This window comes from Trachurus japonicus, chromosome 21 (assembly GCF_045865225.1).
Source record: "Trachurus japonicus isolate A0001 chromosome 21, Traja_1.0".
Lineage (NCBI taxonomy): Eukaryota > Metazoa > Chordata > Actinopteri > Carangiformes > Carangidae > Trachurus > Trachurus japonicus.
The window spans coordinates 13134653-13160712 of NC_140927.1; the positions used below are offsets into that span (position 1 = coordinate 13134653).

At 41.2% G+C, this 26060-nt stretch overlaps 1 protein-coding gene across 4 annotated transcripts in view; it reads right to left on the minus strand.

The window, feature by feature from the left end:
* epha3 (eph receptor A3) overlaps positions 1–26060 on the minus strand; it is a 95437-nt gene that overhangs the window by 31683 nt on the left and 37694 nt on the right. For all 4 annotated transcript variants that reach the window (XM_085765892.1, XM_085765895.1, XM_085765896.1 and 1 more), the window contains exons 4-6: positions 12681–12836; positions 9734–10084; positions 3976–4100 (exon numbers count right to left, since the gene is read on the minus strand). In XM_085765892.1, coding sequence (XP_085622018.1) covers positions 3976–4100; positions 9734–10084; positions 12681–12836 — 632 coding nt within the window. The remainder of the gene's footprint in view (positions 1–3975; positions 4101–9733; positions 10085–12680; positions 12837–26060) is intronic.

A 26060-nucleotide genomic window follows, 5' to 3' on the forward strand; every position in this document is an offset into this window, starting at 1 on the left:
CAAAAAATAAATGTATTCCTATCCTGCTCCTGATTTTTATATAATCTTATTTTATATTTGTCTTTTATATCAAATAGAGACATTTGGTGCTTATACATTGAGTCAAATGTAAAACACTTTACATTCTTATCTAAAATATTCCTACAATAACTGACATTTCTCTGTCATCAGCTCGGTATATACAGTAGGTTGGCGGCATTCATTGTAACCAGTTTTATTTCATTGCACTCAACAGTGAGCTTGCGAAAACATCATCTGGGATGAGTATAAAATTATTGGGATTGTCAGAGCACAAGTTCCAAGCGCTTTTCCTTTTAATTTGTTACAAATGTGGTGATGCTAATGTGATAACTCCAGTTGCAAAGTATTTCTCATTTCATTTACGCTCACAGAGACTTCTATGACAAATTACAACAACTTCCTACTTTGGACAGAAAGTTTAAAAGCTTTTTCAGTTTTTAAATCACTGGTTCACTGATCAGTGTAATATTAAATATCTTGGAAACAATAGCTGTTATTGATTATTGAAAGTTATTTATGATGATGGATTGTTATTGCTTTTGTAGCTCTGACATTGTCAGTGGGCTTCTAATAATGCAGGGACATTAAAGGGATAGTTCACCCAAAATTCAAATTTCACTCATTATCTACTCACCCTCATGTCGACTAAGGGTTGGGAGAAGTTTCAGAGTCCTCCGTGCCTTCTCGGAGCTACAGGGGGGGTCTGCGCAGCACTGCATGTCCATAAGACGGTTGCGAACGGAGCTCACTTTTCTTCGTCCAAAAAGACACACCAAAAAACATCCAAATACCTCCATAGTGCTCCTCTGTAATGTCCCTCTTGTATTGAAGCCCCAACATGAGAAATTGTTCTGAAAAAAATTAAATAAGTCTATGTTTTAAGCTTGTTTGTAGCGGAAGCTCCCAGCACTGCTCTTCCTACGAGCACTATGGAGGAATTTGGATGTTTTTTGGTGTGTCTTTTTGGACGAAGAAAAGTGAGCTCTGTTCGCAACCGTCATATGGACATGCAGTGCTGCGCAGACCCCCCCTGTAGCTCCGAGAAGGCATGGAAGACTCTGAAACTTCTCCCAGCCCTTAGTCGACATGAGGGTGAGTAGATAATGAGTGAAATTTGAATTTTGGGTGAACTATCCCTTGGTTAAAATGATCTATTAGGTACCCATGGGTGAGTTTGAGGTCTGTGTTTTCAACAGCTGGCAGGAAAGCATGAGAAGTCAAATTAGAGCGTAGAATTTATTGTGATATGAATCATATTTTTGTTCTGCCTCATATCAGCACTCAAAGCAGAGAAAGCCACTTGTTGATTTACATTCTGCCGATGACATATCTCAACTTTCAAACTGCTTCTAAACCAAAGCAGAGACGTATCTGCATGACTTTGCTGGCCACCACTGAAAAATCAGTTCCATTGACTTTTCCATCTTTTCCATGAAAGCACTTTGCTTTGAGGAGATGTTGTGTGGTTGTTGGCAAAATCTTCACTTCTCTACTATAAGGGAAGCTCGAGTCATTGGTAAATTGCTATTGGATTACACGATAATGTACACTGTGTACGTCTGTTTTAAACTTGTGTAAATACAGACCGAGAAAACCACAAACACAGAGAAGCAGAGTCCGTCTTGTGCTGCAGATCTGAACATCTTCTTCTTCTTCTTGCTAAAAGCTCTCTCTTTTAATCTCTGTCCATCTGTTTGTGTGTTCTGTTTCACCATCCTGTTTATGTGTGCATGCAATTATGTCTGCGTGTGTATGTGAGCCTCTGTCTGCCTCACAACTGAGTCATGGTGTGGTCTTGGTGTGGGTGCTTTGTGCTCCAACTCTTGTCCTCCTGTGGCCTTGATCTTTGGCATGCTAGAGGTCGTCGGCGTCCCTCTGCCTGCCACAGCGAGAGGCCTCTGTCCCGGGTTGTTATGGGGGTCTCCCCTGGTTGTCCCAGTTTATTCTTCTGCATGGGAGAGCCTTTTGTTTGGGGTTTGAATTGCCTGGGTGTGTATGGCTGCTGTGGAGAATCTTCTGGGAACTCGGCTGTGTGTGTATGCTGTGTGCGCGATGTGTGTATGTGTTTGTGTTTGTGTGTGTCTGTCCCAGTGGTGTCTCCGGTAATTCCTGAGAGACGATGTGATTAACTGGGATCAGTACAAATGCCCAGAGAGTTTGTCACACAGACTCTTCTTTACACTCCCCTCCTACTTTTTCCTCCTTCCTTTGTATGAATATGCATTTGTGTTGAGTGAGCATGTACGTGCGTTTGGAAAAACCACAGTTGAGAATCAGACCTGCACTGAGCTCTGACCCAGTATCAGTCATTAACTTTTCCTCTCGCTGTTTCCCGGCCTTGTTTTAACATCTTAGGTAAGGATGGCTGAGCAGGGAAGAGTTTAGAGAGGAAGCAGCTTCTGTCGGCCTACTAATCAAGAGATTAGGGGCCACTGTTGGCATTCAAGCAAACTGTGATCTGGGACACACACATACACACACACACAGACACACACACTGAATCTGCCAGAGTGATTAAACTTGCATCCACGGTTAATTTCACCATCAAATGTCAGCCATAGCACAGCATTGGCGCTGAAAGCCAGTGTAATTCGTTCTGCACTAATTTCCCTCACAGAGGAATGAGCGACCCCACAGACGCATTTACTGTCTGCCATAAAACTTGTCTCCATTAAGGAGAGGAGCGGAGAGGAGGACAGAATGAGAGATAGAAGGAGCGATGGAAAGGGGAGATAAGAGGTAAAAAGTAAAGAGAGAGAGGGGCAGACAGGGGAGCAGAGGAATGACAACGAAAGAAAAACAAGAGGAGGAAGAGGAGAAGATAGAGTGAAGAATGAGAGGAAAGAGGAGGAGTTGTGAGGGTGGATGGAATTAGAGAAGGGAGGAGAGGATACAGGATGATAAAACAAAAAACAAACATAAAAACAATAAGAACCATGAGACTGTTTTTGGCTTGTTATAGTTAGAGATCCTGGACAACACTGTGTTCACGCCATGTTTGCAGTGAGTGTTCATAACTTTTGTATGACAAGAATTCAAGTGAAACAACAAACAAACAGCTAGACCAAAAAAATGATGCAATACCTTTGAAACAAACATAACTGGGATACTCAAATCTGCAGATAAGACTGTTTTCAACTGCTTTGATTCAGTCTCATTCATAATGAAGAAAGTCTCCACACTTAGAGCCTTAAGGCATTTTTAAATGTGAACACAAATGTATAAAACCGCATTTTCATTCAAATACTTAGTCAAACCTGGGTCTTCTCTGTGTATAAGGGAATCAGGATTCAAACTACTGTAATCAAATCTAATCTAAACTACTTGCATTAAGGGTAATATGATCTTTCTGAACAACATTTCTTTGGCTTCAAACACATTCTAATCTGTGAGGAACAAAAACAACCAAGCAAACTGTGCAGTTGTTTGTCACTTAAGAAATGTTCTCTGTTTCTTTCTTTTTTTTTTACCAAGAAAGTTGAAGAAATGTAAATCTTGTGTTGGATGTGCACACTCACTCCCTGCTCAGCTGGCGGAGGACTGTTGTGACACACACCCTTTGGGCCCAAACACAGAGAAATGTGTGAGGAAGCCTGTGGAGACTGTTTTGGCTTATGTGCCCAGTGAGAGCAGCTTTCATGGTAATGAATGTGGAACTATCTTTGAATGTGGTATTCAGTTTTTCTTTATATTCCCACGGACGACACAGCTTGTCTGACTCTGTGTGAATAACAAAATCCAACAACTATACCTCTCACTAATTATCACATTACATGTGATTATGTACTGGCTGCAACCTTAGATTTACCAGCCTTATCATTCCCATCAAACCGCGAATAAGGGTATTTCTTCTTCTAAATGTTAAACAATTCTTCTAAGAAGTGGAGCTTATGGTGCTGCCTTGCTCAAAGGCACATGTGGCAAAGCTTTAACAGTGATATATTCTCCACTGACCTTTTCGTAGTACTTGATCTCATAGTCCAGGATAATGCCGTTGGGCCTTTCTGGTTCCTGCCAGGACAGAGAGACGCTGTTTCGAGATGTCTTCTCCTTTTTGATCACTGTTACCGGAGAGGGAGCTGGATAGAAGACACACACACACACACACACACACACACAGTGAAAAAGAGAGAGAGAGAGAGTGAGCGCCTTCATATTGAGGTTCAGTGGAAGTTCAGTCCCCGGTGTTGCATCCTGGCAATTGTCTATGGTTCCTGTTAGCCTAATTCAGTTTACCGGAGCCCAGTGGGGCCACATTTAAGGCTGTGGCCCAGGGTTGCTGGTTGTAATGAGACAGTGTGGGGCCTAGACTGTATACACCAAGCACACACAGGCTTAAAATGCATACAATATTCACAGTCAGAGACATTTGCATTTAACCACTGTCAGAGCAATACAGTAAAAAAGTGCTTAGGCCAAAATATTCAGCTGTGAAGTGAAAGAAAAAATAATGAAAAAGAAAAACTTTCTATTTGAATGAAACTTCCATGGGTGAATCCAGTAGTTCTATATGGTTTTATAATGTTTTTCATATTGAATGTGGCAGTAAAAAACTGTCAGCTGTAGCAACACTGGTGCCTCCACACTCTCCATCTTTTTCCTCTCATAGACTAATACTAATATTCACTGATTTCCTGACAGACCCTCAAAGATTAAAGCTAACCTCACCTAAGTGCTCATATTTTCTTCTTACATCAACATAATAAAAAACAAAAAACAATGATGTTTTTCTGCAGGAGAAACGCAGGGAAATAGACTAGTTACTCTGAGCAGCAATAACTACCATTGCTGAGCAGACAGAAAAGTCTGCCAGTTTAAATTTAAGAGGCAATCTCTGGGAGGAATCCCTGGCCAATTCTATCAAAATAAAGAAAAACAAGGCTATGTTTGGTTACCACATTAGGCTGCAGCTGGTGAGAATGTTAAAAGTGCTGTTCAATCACTTACTAGGTTTCACACAAAAACATTACATTAGTTCCTGCTTTGCCAAAGTCGGAAATTCTCACCATTGTACGTTGCTTTGGTTTACTGAAGTCTATAGCGTTCCACTGCATTTTGAGCAAGTGTTGTATTTTCAATTCAAAACCCTTTAAACCGCCTCTTTCCTTTTCTCTCCCCGCTTGTCCCCATCCCTTTCGGTTTGGTGCTTTCTCCCTCGCCAATCTTCCTCGCCAATTCTTCATCCATGCATCGCCTAGCCTCAGGGAGTTCACATGGTCCCAATCTAGTAATTCAGCACATCCCTCCCTCTATCAAGCCCTGCACCCCTCCCTCGGTCTTTCTCTCTCTCTCTCTCTCCCGTTCTCTTCACTCTTTTTCTCATTTCCCTTTTTTACTGCTCTCTAATTGCCAGGCAGCTCCGGGGCCAGCCCGGCATCTGAGGCATCGACTTTTAATTTTATTAGACCACAGGAAAAAACATGTTTGTCTTTGAAATGTTCGAGCCTTTCTTGATTGTGATTATATGGCTGCATAGTGCATCTGTGTGTGTGTGTGTGTTTGTGTACGTGTGTTTGTGTCTTTTTGTGCATATACTCGTGTGTATTTCCGCGGGAAGTTATTTTTTCTCCTGTAATGAATCCAGATGGGGAGAATCTGTTTCTATACCCCCTGCTCCTCCTCTCCTCCTCTCCCTCTGGTTCTTATAGCCGGGTGAGGCTATGCTTTTTATTGGCTCTGTGGTTTATGGTGGTAATGATTTACTGTGTCTGGGCTGCTAGGAGGCAGCTTCAAGTTCCTCTCCTCCTCCCTTTCCCTCTTCTTGCCTCCCTCTCTTTCCCTCGCTCTCTCTCTCGCTGAATGTCTATTGCCAGGCACTTAATTTTCTGTCACTCTCTCTTTCTATCTGTGGTGTAAAACTGATACAGCGCACCAGGCCCATAATGGCCTTAAAAACTGGCCTTCAGCATCATTCACCTGTGATGTCAGGGACATGATACAGCTGTTGGAACACATCTATTTATTCAGCGCAACCTTGGTGGATTATTGGAAGCGGTCGTAGTTTATTGCTGAAATTAATTTACACCCCATGAAAAGGTAATAGTAATACATGATACATTTAAAATGCAAATTGAATCACAGACTCTGCTGAAAAAACACATTAATTATAGCCCAAACTCAATTTCTACTCTCTCTCTCCTTTTTTCCCGTCTTACAATTTTGTTTGTACATTCTCTTGTACGGCACAAGTATTGACCACCACTGCCTCCAGACTTCGTTGGAATGCATTATTGATATGCAAACAGGTTTTAATATGAAATATTGACGAGGTGGCAGAAACTGAAAGAATGTCTCTATCGATACATGGTTGGCAAATCTCTACAATCACATCGTTAAGCAGGTAAAAACCAAGGGATTTGCCTCTGTTTTCACTGTACAAACCTGTTTCCTCCTACCAAACCCGCCGTGCCAAGTTCAGCCGCAGTTCAGACTGTTGATATTACAATACCCTACATGTGGATCACAGTTCGTCTGTTGTTAGCATAGTTATGACAATAAGTGGAGGGCAAAGGAGGAGAGAGGAGAAGCGCTGTCTGACAGCACCTTGACAGCACAGCCAGGACACACTGCTCCTTCCCAGGGAAACACTTAATCCAGCTTTTAACAATTTTGGCATCTGTACGTGTGTGTGTGTGTGTGTGTGTGTGAGAGAGAGAAAGTGCCTAGACGGGTGGAGCTAGTGCACTGACATACCTAATCCTTGTAAACTCTCAGGGCTGATGGAGGGTGTGCAGCTGCAGGCTGAGATATTTGTCAGAGAGCGAAAGAGGACTGAGTGTGTGTGGTGACAAAGGTGGGTATAGTGTCAAGGTGTGTGTTTAGTGTATGTGTGTAAATGTTCTTGCATGTGTGGACTTGATCTGTGATATAAAAACACCAAAATCTATCTCTTGTTATGATCACTCAAGCATTTAAGATGGATTTCAATATTCTGAGCACACACTGGCTTCTTAGTGTGGATGAGCTCTCTAATATAATATATATTCAGATCACAGAGACTAACCACACACAGATTACAATGCTTACAAGGAGGAGACGCCAAGGCTTTGTAAACTCCTCTGTCATTTGGATTGTCTTTACTTACAAATGTGGAGCTGTTAATCCCTCTCCTCATAACAAAAAAGTGACTTGAGTCCGGATTCATCTTCAGCCAAGATGTGTGTTTGTAAAGTATGTGAACACACACAAACACACACAAACACAAAATCCATATTGACTACTCATTCCCATCTTGTCACTTTAAAGAGGTCACGTCTGGCCCCTGTCACTTTTAATACAGGCCGGCTGTGACAACACAGAGCAAACACAGCAGACATCTGTCTGTGTGCATTGTGTGTACACAACACAACCTTTCACATTTACATTTAAGTCACACACACAACTTTCTTCTTTAGAAAGTTTGCATATATGTATGATCAAATCTATTCTTCTTTACACTGCATGTATACTGTATGTCTGTTTTTACCATTTAGTTTTTCTCTTATAGCAGTAAAAGTTTTAGTATAAGGCGACTGTGATCCCTACTAAGCACAGAGCAAGAATTTCCAACAATTCAAGGACATCATCAGTCTTTCACTAAATTAGTGCAACAAGACAACTGATGACATATGTATATGCAAAACACAATGTCAAATGTCTTTGTCTATGAATGAATAGATGCTTCAGTAACCTTTTGGTAACAGAGGAACTACAGATCATCAGGTATCAGACCTGTGCTGCTGCAGCTGCTTGGTCTACACAGTATAAATCCCACCCCCCCCTTTTTTTACAGTGGCCCTGAGAGCTCAGTGCACTTTGTGATTTTTCTTTTTGCTTGCTTTGCAGCGCATGTGTTGTCAAATTGATGAAGAAGTTTTCAGAATTTGCCAGTGCCTTTGTCTATTGTGACTATTTTCTTAAGTTGTGGTGCATAGAACTCTCAGGGCCAGTGTACAGTACTTTTTCTTTGGAAATACCACAACAGAAAAAAGAGACTTTAATCCCCACTCCCCTCTCCTTGCCAGAATACTTGTGTTGAGCACACCCAGTGAACGTATGAGTTTACTCTGATGGCTGAATACTTCTGTGACACGTCTTAACATTCAGTTAACTTGACTTGTGTCACTTTTTAATGTTCAGCTGTCTTGATATGCCTTTGATTTCCGATAATCCATTGTCCAGCCTCACTGATTTCATCTGAAAAGAGCCAATGCTCCCATAGTAACCTCTAAACTACAGTCCAATTCAATGTATCCCCACTCTGAGCAGTTTAAATTCAGACTCCTGCCGCCTGCCCATCATCATTGATATGATGGATTGTGTAAGCCTGACCTTGCTGTACGACAACTCATGAGAGAAAACTCCCATCTGTTAACTCTGCTCAAAAAATATTCTCTGAGCGCTAAATCACACTCCAGGATTTTGGATCAAAACGTCCCACAGTGAAATGTGGAAACACATAAAGAAGGAGAGAATCGCTGGGCGTTGGTTGGTTTTGGACAGTGACAGGTAGAAATAATGGGTCCTCTGTCCATGTGTAGATAGAAAAGGAAAGGAGGACCAAAGACAGAGATAATGATTGAGAAGAAAGCACAAGAAAATGCTGAGCTGCCAAAACAAAAATACGAACAAAGGCAAACTGTGTAAGAGAACATGAAGGGAGAGGGAATAAACTGATGAACTACAGACAGACGTTTGTGCATTCCTTGCTAGAGTCAGGGATTTCTGAGGTTTGGCTTTTTCTACTGCAGCTAGATTTATTTTACTCTTGGAATTTCACAACACCACTTCCCCTTGCCTTCTGATTCTTCTAAGGACGGGATGCGTGGAGAGATATTTGTATAAAAGATTGATGGGAGTTTTAGGAGTCCATCCTTACGGTAAGAGTGTCTGCTAAAAGAATGAGTTTTTTTTTCATGGTGAAGGAGGAAGATATTCGATCCTGGTCGTTAAACAGGAGAATAGTGGTCTGGGATTGCCTTGTAAATGTCGAGGGCTGATGGTTGAAGTGCATATGTTTGAGCACATAAACCATAAGCTGGTGTATGAAATGAAAAGGAAAGTTAGATGGAGCTGGAGACAGAAGTTTTCTTCATGAAACCATATTGTGTTTGGGCTTCAATCAATGAATTTAGAGGAGGGTTCAGACGAGATGGTGATGCAACTCATCAACTCAAATTCTAATTTTAACCAGGAGATGCAGAGATAAAAATATGTGTATAACCTGTCAATAATTGCATATTGCTAGACCTTAATATACTATGTACAATCTGTGGCTGCCAACAATCAACTTCATCTGTTCTCTGACTTCTGTAAGTCAAAGACTGTGTCATGGCCATCAAAGTCATAGTCATATATCTACAGCGTCAGAGAGAGCTGGGCTTGCTGATTGGTTTTGAGAGGGGATTCTCTTCACAGCTCAAGCTTATCATACAGACAGTACAGTAATGTTCATATCGCTACCAGGCACTTTCCCTCTTGTGTGATATGAATATGTTAATGACCAGCAGAAATATAAAAGCCTTGAACTCAATATCAGACAAGAGAAGTGAGTAGAGAGAGAGAGAGAGAGACAGAGAGAGGATCTCAGCCAGAGTTAGACTGGGGCCATTGTGGATCACGTCTTGTAACAACAAGGTTGGATTGCGGTTTGTCTATTGAAAAAGAATAAAAATATATGTCGGCCTGATTGTCTGAGTTCATGCCATGTAGTCATTCTGCTGTGACATCTTACCAGCTTGGTTGGTGGTGATGGTGACAGCGGCGTACTGCCTCATCTTGGGTGCTAGGTCCGAGACGCCGTTCAGAGCCTCAATCTCAAACGTGTAGTTGGTGTGAGCTAGCAGGTCGCCCACCGTCACCGTGGTGTTGTGGAGGCCCGTGGCTCTTGGCAGGAAGCGAACGTTGCTCCTACAAGGCTCACAACGCTGAGCGCTGCCGTTGCCGGTGACGCCGCGGCAGCGTTTGCAGAGCACAGTGAAGGTGATGTCCCTGCGGCCGCCGGCATCCTCCGGCCAGCTCCAGTCCAGGATAACCGAGGTCTCGTTGATGGAGGAGATCACGTTTCTAGGAGCTGATGGAGGACCTGGTGGAGGAAAATGAAAGGAGGTGGAGGGGAGAAAATAAGAAGGTCATGAGAGAGAAGGAAAAAGGTAGAAATAAGTGTCCATTTAAGGGGACATTAGATGTGCATATAAAATGTCATAATGAATGCTGAGACTGCACACAACCTCCACCATTGAAGTTTCATTATGATAATATCAGGCTTCAGTCAATGTGAGTCTGCGTATGAACGGTGTTATAAGATCTGTCTGTTTCCTGTCTGTGTGTTTGGATCAGAAAGAGAAGAGTTCATGACTTTTTCAAGAAAAGAAAGGCTCAAAGTTAGACCAACATATAAAAGTACAAACATCTTATTACAAACAGATTACTCTGAATATTTCCAGATTTTTATATCAAAGCTATGACTGTAATTACACAGAGGCCAGGACAAAAACTGCCAAATAACTCCGTCGAGAACTCGGGCAGGAGGAGAAGGAGGGAAAGAGAGTGAAACAGGCTTTGTGGATTGTGTCTTGAGATATAGGGCTTTGTTTGACTTGACAAGAATTTATTTCAGTCCCAAACTGTCCTTTCTTGAGTAAAGATAGGCTCCAGAGACCAGTTAAGGAAACAGATAACCATGCTCTGGCACTGACACTGTTCAATGAAGAATATAGTGGAAATAAAACTAATTTGACATAGTTATATATATTAGTTATATATGCTTACGTGCATATGCATGGATCAAACATATTATGACGTGTGGGAGAGGAAAAGGCTGGAATTACAAGATAATCTCTAGATACTGTTCATTTCCCTTAATTTGACAATTGATGAGGCTTTTGATGATGAATGTGACATCCTGTTACAAACAATGGTATTAGCTTGAGAGCATCTGATTTACACAGACAATTCACCTCCTGGAAATCATATCATTTTTTATCAATAACTCAGTACTCCAGATCAAAGTTATTGTTTCTTATCGTTCATATTTCAGAGACACCTTCTGTAGAGAATGCAATCTGTTTACTAAAAACACGTATCTGTGTGTGTATGTGAATTCTTAAAAGTGAATGGTATTCTCTTTTCTAGTAATCTCTCCCTGACAGTCCTCTGACTCGCCTTTACATTTACCTCCCACCTGCACCTGCACAGCCATTCACATACGTACACGCAGGCGATCATTCACTAATTCCAAATGTCAAAATAATACGTGGACATTGAGATTAACATGTCACATGAGTTATGACGCATCTGTAATCTCGATTGTGGGCTCTTTCCAGCCTCCTACTTATCACTGCAGATGCTACAGCTTTACATTTTGGAATAAGTGATTGCACAGGATCTTCCAGCGAGGTACAGTCAGTAATGGTGATGAGGAGCGAGGTGGACAGGCTCTTTTGGAGCTCATTTGGAAGCGGTGCTGTGGGATGTAAAGGGAAAGCATTGATGCACTTTTAATTGCTGGAACTGAATTCTTGGGAGTAGACAAACTATACTTTATCTGCTGTTAAGACAGCTGTTACAGAAACATCTCATGATGAATACAGCTGGAAATACCTTGCGGTTAAAAGCAGAGGTTTCTGCCAACATCTTCAAACGTACAGAGTCAACTCTAAACAACCTCTGTCACATTGCTAACAGTAAGCCCTCCTATTCTGGGATAATCATGATCATTATCTTCCAACAACTTATCTATTCATTTGCAGCCCTTGCGTCGCTCAATCTGTCCCGATGAGGTGGAATTTGCCTCGTTGACAAGATGCCGTTGAGATAAACACAACAGGGTCCTGTCGTGACTGTCTTTCTAATTAGGATTCTGTCTATGGCTGTGGGCGTCAATTTGTATTTTCTACTGTTCTCCACACGGTGAAAGCTTCTTTTTTAATTTTTTTTTTCTCTCTCCCAAGCCCCTTTAGTACGGATGTATCCATAATCTGACATCAGGGAATGCAGTGATTTATAGTTTTATGGGGGAATGCAGTTTGGAAGGCTTGCAGGAGGCATCTGCATCTGCAATCCATTTGCATCAGTTGGAAACAAAAGAGAACCATGTAGGGAGCAGAAAAGGTGATAAAGAGCAGTTGGGCAGCCGAGGCTTCGGTGACCTTTAAACAAATCAGGAATCATAACCCTCTTTGTCTATCGGTAAGCTATTTCACAGGCGAATCAGGAAATTGCACACTAAGAGGAATCATCATTCTTTATGTGTGGAATTCCACAGTGTAAGAAAAAAATTTACTTTTTTTTTTTACAGATCCAATGTGTCTGGATTTAATAACAGGTAGATAGTGTATCTTTACTGTCATCTTCACTGATTTTATCTGTACATGTTTACAACACCTTAATGTTGTAGTTTATCACAAGGGCAATATTTCCAAAAAAAAAAGCATCTGAAAGCAATAGAGTGTAAGTGGATAAGCGGCTCGTTGAGGTTAAGACAGGTTTCACTGCTTGTTTTATGGGCTAATGAGAAAAATCCTCCCTCACCACATAGGAGGGTTCCTCTGGTCAGATATCTGATAGAAAAATAACATGCAGCTGAGGTCATCGTATGAGGGCGCCACCGACTCCTCGTGTAACGTATAACCCAAAAACCTTAAGCTAATCGCACAAAGGGCGCATGCACACACACTTACGGGTACACGCCATGGAGGCGGGGTCTCCCTCAGCACGGAAGTAGTTCTTCTCACAGCTACAGTGCAACGACCCCTCGTGGTGGGAGAAGCTGTGAGGCGGACACTTTGCACACTCCATGTTCCCCAGCGTAGACTTGTAGAAGCCCGCCCTGCACACTGGAGACAAAGGAACACAGACGGATACATGAGCGTCATGCTGAACCAGCACATCGGCAGCTATCTAATAGCTGCATTTTTCTTCACAGCACCTACAATGAGAGCAAGTGAGAAATGAAAGATGGGGAGTATTTAATGCACACACACACACAGTGGGAAGAGGACTGAATGTAAATCTGCTACTCATGTAACAAGAATCCATTGACTGCCAGTAAAAAACAATAATTCTCTGAAATGCCTTTGTCTCTATTTCTCTCTCTCGCCATCTCTCAGAAGGCTCAGCATTAATAATGCAAATTGTCCCCTCAGATAAAAGGACTGTTCTCTTTAAATATCTGTGGTACTAAATCAGCACTCAGCAGGTCTTTTAACTCCTACTCACCACAAATCTGTTGCAATCTGTGCAAGTTAGGTGACACACCACCTGTGTAAAGTTTAATGCAAGTGTGTCTGTGTGTGTAGGAAGGAAGATCAAGGAGAGGGGATGTGGGAAATAAAAGACTTCTATTTATGTTTTTTTTGTCTATTTAGTTCCAATGCACTCTTTTACTCTGAACTTTTTTCTTCAGCTTTGTCACAGGTTTAGACATTGCCATTGGGATACAAAGCATTTACTGTAAGCTTCGCTAATAAGGACATTTTACTGGCCACACACTATTAACATCAATTAATCACTGGATTTATTTAACAGTAAATTTAAATAACACAGGCCACAGGATTAATGCTGCATTCTACCAGTAATTTACTAATATGGCAGAAATTCAGGATCTTTAAACCATGACTGCTTTTGTGCCTGAAGCAGCATTTAAAGCCACTAGGGGAAACTGTGTGTGGGTAAAATACTGCATTTAGATCACTTCAAATTAAATGCTTCCCACAGACATGAACAGGCTAGTGTTGATTAATTATACAATATACCAGTAATTAGCCAATCGTCTAAAACTGAATTGTATTTACCACTGTAAATAGGACATGGATGACATTGATTGGCTGGACCTTCTTTTTTATTAAAATGAAAAAAACAGAATTTAATCTGACACTGTTGCACAGATATTCAAACAAACAGTCTCTCTCTCTCTCTCTCTCTCTCTCACACACACACACACACACACACACACAAACACAAACACAGAGATAGACATGTGCCCTCGCACACACACAGACACACACACTCACACCACACCACACCAGATTTAAAAAATGGCTAGCAGCAACAGCAGCAAGCCAGCAGAATGTGTGGGCTCAGCAGAACAGGTCTGACAGATCCCAGTGGTGGACAACACGCGCCTGCAAAAGCCAACACTGCTGATACTACTGCCATATCCATCACTGACACTGGCACACCAAGGTCCCCACGCTACACTAAATACTGCACTACCTCCCGGCTACAGCATGTGTGAGTGTGTGCGTGCGAGTAACAGAATGTGATGCGGGTTTAAACAGCCCAATATGATCCTACTGATGGAATGACAAGCACAACACTTGCTGACACACACAAAACAGACCACCCTGATTGGAAGACGCACCAGGAAATCAGACTTGACAGCCAGTGCCCCTAGCCAATCAGGTAACGGAGGCGCGCTAGGTCAGCAGAAATGCACTGGGAACATAAAACAGAAGTGTGGACTAACAGATGAACGTTAAAAAGAATTAATCTCATAACCTTTGACAGAGCACACAACAGTTTGCCCCTGGATAACGCCAAGCAAAGCTGCTGTCACTGTATTCACTGAGTTCATTGAGCTGCTGGGCTCAAGTCCAACTGTTTAGCTACTGTATGTACTGGCTCCTGGCAGCGTTCTCACTGTAGATTAAAAACTAATCAATTATGGAGATATATAATTAAATTCAAATGAAAAGTTGTTGGCAAGAGTCATTTTTGGTCATATTTATATTTCAGAGACATTTTTTACTTTAGTTTGATTTTTTTGTTCCGTTAGGCAGGATTAGCGTTATGAAGACACATTTAGCAAGAATGTGCAATTGCAAGTTTGGATCTCACAAATATGCTTGTACATAGACCTCTTAGCCACAAGCCCATTGGCTGGTACTGATGACAAACTGTAAATGGGTCATAAATACATAACATTTGAACAATTTGTTTGCCTTAAGTCAGTGTTACTCACACATAAGAAATCGAGCTACTGTATGACTATTTTCAAATGCAGCTTAACACACATTTAAAGCAGTTGTGTTTATTTATGACACCAAGAGTGTGTGTGTGTGATTGGCTAAAGTTAAATGACACGGCATGTGTTCATTGTAATGAAGGAACACGTTGTGCAACAGCATGGCCAAGTGATATGTTTTCACAGGAAGGAGCTGTGTCAGGGTTTGACTATGTGAAAAATATTTTTTAGCAGGATCAATTTGTACATATTAGGGGAAAATCCTGTAAGCTTGACCCTCTGCAACTGCTGCATGAACAAAACATCTCACTGCCCTTGGATGAATGACTCTAGCAAATCAACACTCCCCAAATGTAAGAAAAACAGCCATATTTCCCCTTGGAAGTTAAAAATATACAGGGACTTTTCAGTGCATAACACAGCCGTGAAACTTATTAGGCACAGAGTAGATCTCATAAACTTCCAGTGTAAAAATTAATAACCAAAGCTGCACTTACGGTATGAGCTTTTCATATGACAGTTAGTGATATGTTGTATTTTCATGACCACAACCCTAAAAATATTTTTATAACAGCTGGAAATGGATAATAAAGGTCCCGTTTCTTTCCCGTGTGTCTGCCAGGACAAAAAGCAGCTCTGACAGAGGCTGATGGTAAAATCAGATTTGGCTTGCAGGAGGTTAACTCCTCATCTGGAGGAGAAGTGGGATGTGTTACACCGACATTCACCAGCGGTGTACGTGTGTGCGGGGGCATGAGTGGATCTTATGATAACGTGTGTGGTGGTGTTTGAGTGTGCATGTTCCCCAGGAGAGGAAACACGGCACTTCTTCAGATGACAGAGTATGTGTGATTAATTAGGAAATGTGTGTACATGTGCACGTGTGTGTGTGTATGTGTGTATATGTGTGTGTAAAAAAACACATTCTGTAGAGAGCCACACTCTTTCACACAAGCATCACTGCCTTGAGAAATAGAAAGAAAATCCAATATTTGTAGAAGAGAAAAATATGAAGTTTATTGGCCATGAATCATTTTTTTTATTTATTCTCAAACCAAAAACACCATGTGAGGACTGTACCACTGTCAATGCAAGTAGTCTTTTGTGACACAGACTTTTTTGCAAAATATTGCACACTCAAAGGGCTTCAACACTTTGCTGTCTTTACAGAACAATGAAGATGGCTGAAACATAATCTCATCACTCACTTTTAAAGAGCACTAACACATTAACATTTACACTCACATGCACAGAGATGCATGTGTGCAAATATACGACTGCAGCCGCCACATGATACGCTGGCTGTAAAATAAGTGGGGCTGCAATTTGTTCAATCAATAGTCTAGGTCATAGGACACCCTCATCAATAATTAACGTGACAGCTGGATGGTAGTGGTCACATGCAATCCCTCTTTTCAACACATATTACTGGACTTGGGACCTGACCTGACCCTTGTGGGACTAGATTTCATTCCTGTGCATCTTTAAAAAGGAATTGGTTTCATAGTATTTTAAGACAACAAGGAGAATATAATGTTTAAAGAGGTGATTCTGAAAAACAGATTTTCACTGTTTTGTTTTTTATGGAACGTGGAAATCCATTTGTGACCGGCAGCTCAATACTTTCAATTCATCAGTCATAAAGTGCAACGAACCCATGGTCACTGTGTGAGGAAATGACTGCAACTTTAGAATCTGAAATATATTACAAGGATATAATCTAATTAGAGGCATAGATAATCCTTCATTAGAATATTCTTTTCGTCATCAGAAAAATGTGACCACACAGATTAAACTCAGCAGCCTCACCTCTCACATGACTCACATCCTCTTGACCCCTGACCTCATCCGTAACTTGCAAATTGATTGGTGTCACATAGGGGAAGTGGGAAAGTACCTCTGCCCTTGACCCCCATCTTTGCATTGGCCTAATCTGAGGCTCAGGATATGCTGTTTCTCACTCAGTCCCTCTCTCTCGTTTTGTTCAGTCAGAGACCATCTTCAAATGTTTTGGATTCTCTTATGGTAAAAACAATAAGAGTAAAGGTCGACTATTGGATTTCCTTTTTGGTCAAGCAAAGTTGGCAATTCATCTAAAGAAAAATTGGGCAGATGACAAAGGTGTGATTGTTTATTAAATTAAAAGAGTTTGGTTAGAGCATGATTATTGTTAATATTATGTAAAGATGGCGGGTGTGGAAACTTTTCGAAATGTGTGGGATTATGAAGGTGCTTTTTTTTCTTTAAATGAATTGGAAATAACTTTTGTTGATGTGGTGATTTAATTTGCTTTTGTTTTGTTATTGATGACTGTTCAATCATTTTATGTGAATAAATGATTATTTAAAACTCAAGACTCTCTCTCCTTTCTCTCTTTCACACACACACACACACACACACACACACACACACACACACACACACACACACACACACACACACACACACACACACACACACACACACACACACACACACACACACACACACACACACACACACACACACACACACACACACAACTTCTAAGTTTCAGTCTTACTACGGACACAGCCAAAGCAGAACAACCTCACAATTGATTTCCTGTTTCCATACCACCTCCGCCTCCTTTCTTTCTAAATCCGAAAAGATCGCAATGACTTTCACTCCCTCTCTCCTCCCCTTCCATCTCCCTCTTTCTCCACCTCCATGTCATCCTGCCCTCCCTTCTCCAGTTCTTTTCTGTGGCTTTCCCCTTCTCTTTCTGTTGCTCCATCCTTCTTTCTTTAATTGGAATAGCTCTCTTTGAAATGGAAAAGTTATTCACTTTGACAGCTCAGGCATTTGGCTGGCGGTCTTATCCGGAGCCACTTGTAATGTTACTGGAAACATGGCAACAGTAAACATCTTGCCCCCTGCCATGCAATCTCCCTTTGGGCCAAACCAGTAACAAGTTACATACATTTTAAAAAGGTCAAAGTCTTTCATGAAACCATGGTATACTTTGTTGAGAAGTACTCAAGTCCATGACATTTTCTAAAGACACATTATTGACAAAAGTAAAGGTATAAAAATGTAAATATAGCTACATTTTCAACAATTCAATTAAAGCGATCTTTTCTACCATATATCTGGTTACCAGTGGAGAGTTTACTGCATACTGACATATTTCAAGCTGACATTTACACTAAATTGTGGAACAAAACACTCCTACGATATACAAAATATCATCATCTGTATTATCTTCCACAAAAAACAGAGAATTAAGCACAGCTACAGGCACATTCTTCATAGATAGAGACACGCTGAGACACTGAAGGCTCTAATTCATGACTGACTGTGTTACTCTTACGCACAAAGTGACACAGATATCCATTATGAAGAATTACAATCAATTTGTTGAAGCTAATATGTCTTAACCTGATAAAATAGACTCATTTTTGTCAGAAATATAAATGAAAGTAATCATCAGAATTGATAGGTTGCGTCTTGAGGCAAATTGCTTCACATTCCATCTTTCTTATGTCCAATTATTGTGTCATTTGCCATGATAATCACATTGGCAACCTATTGGAGTTTATTCATGTGTCAGCATGGTGCACCAATGTGCTTTAGTCTGCCTGTCTGAGCAGAGAAGTCCGTTGGTACATCAGTAAGCCTCCAGAGCCTCCAGAGCCACTATCCATCAACTGGATGACACATTAACTGTCCAAACTAAACCTTTCAAGTAATTCAGTTTAGGCCTGTATGATGAGAGCTGCCAAAGCTAATCAGAATATAACAAAGGCCTGCGAACAGGCCCTTAGCTCTTAAGGTCGTAATTGCTGATGGTTACATATTGTGGTTGCTGCATAGAGAAAGGATCAGGTGGGATAAACCAGACAATTTGGCATCATTTGGTGGTTTCTTTGTGATCTCTGACAGATATGTTTATATGTCTGTGGAGTTTGCAGTGATGACATGAATTCATCTTTAAGCTGGAATAAAGTGGAATGGACATAGTCTGGATCAAGGGGAAACAATAAAGGAGATAAAAGGCAGTAATCTCAGAGAAATCTTTGCACTGTTTCATTGAATGAGCTCATCACTGTCGTGTTTGAAAATGGAATTGCCCATCACATTTCCCGCCAGCTTCTGCAAAAATACAATAGCTTATTTTTTTTCGATCATCTAAGATACCCAAATCTGTGTAATGACATGGCTTAAACTGTATCAATGTCGTATTACTGATCCTATGATTCCAGATGGTTTAGGTTAATTGTTTTAATTTTACTTTGTCTTCGTCAAATGTAAATATAAAAAGAACAAAAAAAAAAGAACAAAAAATGACAGGAAGCAACTGTGATGATCAGGGTTTCACTAACACCTAGAAATGGGCCACAAGATCAGTTTCTGCCCTGTATATTCATTTTTAATCACCACCATGGCCTCATAAGCTGCATTTCAGCAGCCATACAAATGAAGCACTTGGCTTCATAAGTTGAGCCGTAGAGGCCAGATTGGAGTTTGTGATGCTAACTGCAGGCTAATGGCCTGGAGAGACCCTGCTATTCAAGTCTGTTTATCTATACGCACTTAAGGAGACTCTTCTGCTGCTTAGATGCTTAGTGTGTGTGTGGTGTGTGTGTGTGTGCACGTGTGAGTCCAGAATACTAATCATTAAACCGCACAACCAACAGCAGTTTCTGTCAGTGTGAAAGAAAGTTGCCGTGCGAGTGTGAGTGCACACACAAACTGGCACAGTAAAGCTTAATTAAGTGATTTGATCCAACACTTATTTGCATAATAAAGCAGCCTGATGAGGGGGATAAGAGGAAGGACGAAAGGAAGTTGAAGAAGATGAAGGGAGGTAGAGGAGGAGGATGGGGTCAAGTGAAAGAAAGGAGGAGGAGGAGAAGGAAGAGGAAGAAAAGAAAGAGGCACAAGGTGAGGGAGGTGTACAATTGTGGTACGACGCTGGGAGGAAGGCAGACAGGAAAAATATTGTTGCAAGGAGAAACACTCCTAACCACACAGGCACATTATCGTACTAATAAACCAAATATTGCGTGTGTGTGTGTGTGCTTATTACAAGTTATTACACCCTGAGAAACCTGATACTGAGTTTGTGAACTGTGAAATGATACATCTTTCCCACTGCCCCCCTCCCAAAAAAACTACTTCACCTTAATTTCTGTTCAAAATTATGTCCAGTCAATTAGTGATAATGTTATGTAATTACAGCAGCAGCCCAGCCAAAGTATGCTGACTGCACTAAATTAGATTTTAATAGCAGCAAATATTGGCCTTCATACATCAGTCTAGCCTTGAGATTGAAACAACAAGAGACTTAACTCTTCCCTATTTTAATTCCCTCTCTCTTTCATGTTCATAGAACCCCTTTCTTACAGTAGTTCAAGGGGATGTTATCATATGTTTATTACGTAAAAAGCATTTGTTTTCGGAGCTGCTGTAAGCAGATCCTTTCAATCTCATAAAAACACTGAGGAGCGTATTAGACACGACTCATTCTTTTTTTTTTTTTTTAAGTATATTTTTTGGCTTTTCATGCCTTTATTAGATATGACAGTTGAGAGTGTGACAGGAAACAGGAGGCAGAGAGGGGAGAATGACACGCAGGATAGGGCTGTCCGACGTGGGATTCGAACCGGGGCCGCCTGCAGTGAGGACTATAGCCTCAACACATAGGGCGGGTGCTCTACCAACTGAGCTAAACACCGCCCTGCACGAGTCATTCTTGAGATATTTGTGCATATTTGTGTTAAGAAAGGTTTGAAATGACACATTTTCACAATGTTATCATGAATAACTCAGTGAAAGTCACTTTAAAATGTACTCACACGTCTGTATTAAAAAACCAATCAGCCACAACATTATAAAACTTAATTATGACAGTATTGAAGTACACCACATGCGGTGCCCTTTCTTAATTCTAAATAAATGGAGCATGGGAGAGCAATAGCATCTCTGTTACAATAGTGCATCTGTGTGTGTCTGTGAGGGTGTGTGAGAGAAGCTGCTGTTATGAGAAGGACAATAAACTGGGGCAAAACAGGGCAAGTGCTGTACAAGCCCCACACACGCAGAGGCATGGATCAACTCCCTGCTGTATCCATCAAGGATAACGGTTTCCTACACCCTCCACACTCCAGAGATTAGCCAGGTCAGTAAGAAAATCCAGGACAACCAGTACGCCAGCGCAACACTCTCGAAACACACATACACTTATGTGTGTGAAACAGAGAGAGATGAGTGAAAGAGGAGGTGGAGAGTGGGGTACATTGAGAGGGAGGAACAGAGCGAGATGGACAGAAATAGAGAGAGAGCATGAGAACATTTTATAGGAATATAATGAGTTGTCTGTTTCTCTCTCTGTCTTTGTGTGTGTTTGCGTCTGTCTCTCGTTTAAACACACACATGCACCCACAGTTCTCAGTCATTTGAGCACATTCCCACACACAAACAATAACCATGCACACAAACCCACGCACCCACAACAAATCTATTTGCCTTGACCGATCACACACAGTGCCACCACTACTGTTTACATTTTCACAAACCCAATGCACCCAGTGTATGTGTATGTCTGTATGTGTGTATGCCTGGCATTGTGTTATGTTTGAGGATGACGCTGACCTCCCAATGCCCTCTCACTTGCACAAACAGATACACACACACACATGCACATACCACTGTTACATTCCCCGGAAACACACACTGCACAACATCCTAACTGGGCTTTAAACCAATTTGCCTCTACTCATCCTTTACAGGACTATTGTGCTGCTTTGAATAACACAGATAACCAGCCATGTACACCAACACACACATTTACACAGACACACTGGCTGTCGTCATCTCGGTGATTTAGCTGGCCACGCCATTGTGTCATAATCCCATGTGTGACAATAGTAGCCAGTGGCAACCATGTTGTCATGTCCTTGCTGATATGGGAAAATGTAGGGATGTGGAACTCACACAGATTCCCATCCTTTGACCAGATTACAGTCAGTAAGTAGGAGATTTAGCCAGGTTTCATTACTAAAAGGAAAGTCTTTATAGTTTTAAGTAGTCTATTGCTTATACTAGATTTACTTTCTGTTACATGTCCTATAACGTCATATTGTTACAGTAAAGTCAAAGTTTGTAAAGTATGCTCCAGTTTGGATTACTTTTTTTTTTCAATTTAGACAAAGACAAGAATTTAGTGTTGCTATTATTCTTTATATATTTTAGTAGCAGACAAAAGTTGTTCATTATTTGCAAATATATTGACTTAATTAAATACAAACATACAAGAGCTATAGGCAGTTATTCCAGTGTGTGGATGTGCACAGTCCCTGTCTCTAGGAGACAAGCAACATCAGAGCAGTTTCATTGACCAGAACCAGACAGGACACACTCTACTTTAAAAGAGAAAATAGGTCATCTACAATGCTACTGGACACGCACACACACACACACACTCAATGATGGTGACCCACTTTGTTCACCAAGCTCAATCGGCAATACTTAAAGAAACTGATGTTAGGCACTTTTATAATCCCACTGACACAGTTTACATCCATATTTCAATCTAATCCGACCCCCCTTCCCAATTTTACTGATTATATTAAATATGTTTTAATGCAAATAGAATTTATAATTAAATTCATAAATACCGTGATATCGCTATCAGAAAATCTAAACATAAAGGGCATAAGATTACATTTTTTGACAAAAGATAAATCAATTTAATTTTATCATACTTTTCATTTTTATTACATACAGCATTATGGCAATGCTGCCTCAGAAGGTTTTCCACTATTATGTCTATATATTAATTCTTCCATATGTTTTCAATTTGGTTTAAAATACATTACATATAACCATAAGCTACATGTCACTTAGTATGCAGCAAATCTCTATTTTCCATCATTTTTGAATGAACAGACTTATTTTATCTCTTATAAATATGACCTCTTTGTTCCAACTCCGGTTTGAGGTCGCTCATTGTGTCTTGTAATTCAAATTAATAGGCGTCCATATGGTTGCTGACATTGAGCCACAGTCAGGGAGAAGCTAGTCTGCCTGCTGAGCTCTAGGTGGAGATTTGTAGTAAAGCCCACTAGGGAAGACCACTTTCACTGCTGGAGCACCTGAGGACGGCTGAAGGACACATACACACACATAAACACGCACATGGATATGCATATGCTGACAGACACCTGCACACAAGCCTCAGAACGTGGCTGCTGCCATATGCTAAGGAGCCCCCGGGCTCCTCTCACTTCAGACAACATGACATTCTGGCTTTCATACTGCCCACAGTGTTACTCTCACTGGGATCTGCACAACCCAGAGAGGAGAACGGAGATAGGACAAACTGGGTATGCAAAAGAAAACAGAACTTATAACTCCCGATTGTTGATTTCTAGTGCTTCCTCAGCATTATTATTAGTGGATTACCACATATTGCATATTGTGCGGACAATAGGCTAGATTTCTCATTCAGACACAAATAACAGCATCACTACAGCTTGACAGTTCTCCAGTTTGATATTTCCACATGTTCTGAATATGAATATGATCAAAATATTATCGTTAATAATAATAATATCGTTTGAAATATTTTTTTCTTAGATTAAAATGTCTTCAAAATTCAATAGAAAACTGATCTGGGCAGCAGTAATCAGAAGATTGGAGGTGCATTGATGTCATATACTACAGAACCTAAGGCTGATACTTCAGCTAAAGGTGGATAATCCTTCCAAGGCCAGCTCGTTTAACAATTATAGTATGCCTTTTTGCTAAATAATACACTTTACCTCATTAAATCACACATAACCAAATATTTCACTTGTAGTCATTAGTTCTCACCTTGAAAGTGAAAATCACCCCATGAATCTCTGACAGAGGTGGGAAGGTCACAATCTATTTGCTAAGGTCTGAGAATTCCTCTGTGTGGTCTACGCCCAAGGCGGCTAATAAGATTCTCCTGCATGCCGCAGGGGATAAAATGAGAGGCAATTTGATCAAGGTTTCATATAACAAAATAATAATCACATTCACAGCTTCATGCCAGTGTTGCTACCCCGTCCATTTGCAGTGTGGCGCATTCAAATTAGTCCGATCTCATTTGATGCTCTGTTATTTTCCCTGGTGAAATTATTAACCTGTGACACTCTTTTGTAAGAGTAAATACATAAAAAAAAAAGAGAAGAGAAGAATGTGAAGCAAAAATCAGATACGGGCAGTTACAGACAGGGATATCGCTACATACATGTCCTATGTATGTCTCAACTGTATATTGTTCAGCAGGGTTTGTACAGAGGGGTCTAGAAATAAGTGGCGCCTCCCTTCAAAGTGAAAGTAGGAAGCTGTTCTCAGAGTGTCTGTTATTTCTTTTTATCGTCAACCAAAAACAGTAAATCAAAATGAGCCTGGAAGCTATTTATTGAACTGCTGCGGATAATGATTTGTTATTTTTTGGAGTGTTCTTTGGGGTAACAGCCAATAACTGTTTTATATAGTTGTCATGGAAAGACACATCTGCTGGAAAGAAAAATGTGAAGTGCGTTGCCATGGAAGAGGCTACATATTTGAACTTTATGCCTCCTCTGTACTGTCCACACATGGAAAAAATATCAGTGGCCTCCCTGTGGAAGTCGTCCAACCTGAACGACCACATAGCTGGTTTATCCCAACCCTCTGATACAACCCATAGGAGCATCTCCTCAAACAGAACCCCTGCAGCCACAGGTGTACCACACATCTGTTGACATGGTTACAGTAATAAACACCTAGTGTGGACAAGACATTGGTTTACACTAAGTTGCTGTCCTTACCCTGAGGTTCTTGTCTTATAGCTTTAGCCAGAGTGTGATGCTGATTGGGTCTATTGGCTGATACCAGCTCTAGTATTGGTTTGATAAGAGTGTGGTCATTTGTGCGTGTGTGTGTTGAACTATTAGGGGTGTTTCCCTCCTTTGAATCTCCAATGCAAACTGGGACAGTGTCCAGTCTTGGGTCCCTCTGGAAAATATTAAGCGGTTAGAGATAATTCAGGAATTCATAACTGAACTTCTTAGTTGACTGAGGGGCTGGTATGCAACGCTTTGCGGAAATGGCACAATGGGGTCTCCTCAGGCAACAGGAACTATTTTGTGCATCAGGAGGTTCGGGTAGAGCTAAACTACTGTGTATCTGTGCCCGTCATGTGCATGCATCTGTGTGTATCCCTAGAAATATGTATGTGTGTCTCTGTGTGTGTGTGTGTGTGCAGTAGGATTCCTGGGGCAGGTGTCTCAGCAGTGGTTGGGGCAGAGCAGCACTAAATCACTCCTCAACTGACACACCTCTCCACAGGGTGTCCCGCCATGTGTTACTGCTGAGACTGAGAGAAAGAGGGAGTAAGAGACTCAGGGGTGGTTACTGGGTCAGAGAGCGAGAGAGAGAGACAGACAGAGAGAGAGAAAGAGAGAGAGAGAGAGAGCTCTCTATAAATCAGCATCTTATGATTTAGCTGTTGTGCATGTGAGAGAATGTACGTAGTATACATACTCTGCCCTTGAAAGTGTGTTTGTGTGTTATCACATGAATGTGGATTCATTCCAGTATGTGTGTGTATGTGTGTGTGAGAGAGAGAGTGTATGAATGTGTGTGTATGTGTGTGTGACAGACCAGCGCAGGTGAGCTACAGACAGGGCCAGACATCCTGGCACGATCCAAGTGCACATCAATACTCTCGCCTTACCCACCCTCCTCCTCCTCCTCCTCCTCCCCCCCAAGTCTCCTCTGGCTGCTTTGCTCCCTCTCCCATCATCCTCAGCTGCTGGAGTGTATGTGTTACACACACACACACACGTTCACGGATGCAAACACCTATTTATGCTCACAGTTAATATCAATTATATCATAAATAAAATAATTGGTCATTTCACAAGTATAGGCATGTGTTGCTGTATGTTACATACTGTATGTTGTGGACGTGTATTTCACTCACATGCTACAGTATGCACAGGCCGAAACACTGATTGTAAACAACATGTTGAGTGTACAGTGCCTGAGCAATGATGAGTCATCACCGAGGTCACAAGCAGTGATAATATCCACATGGGTCCATTCAAAACAAACT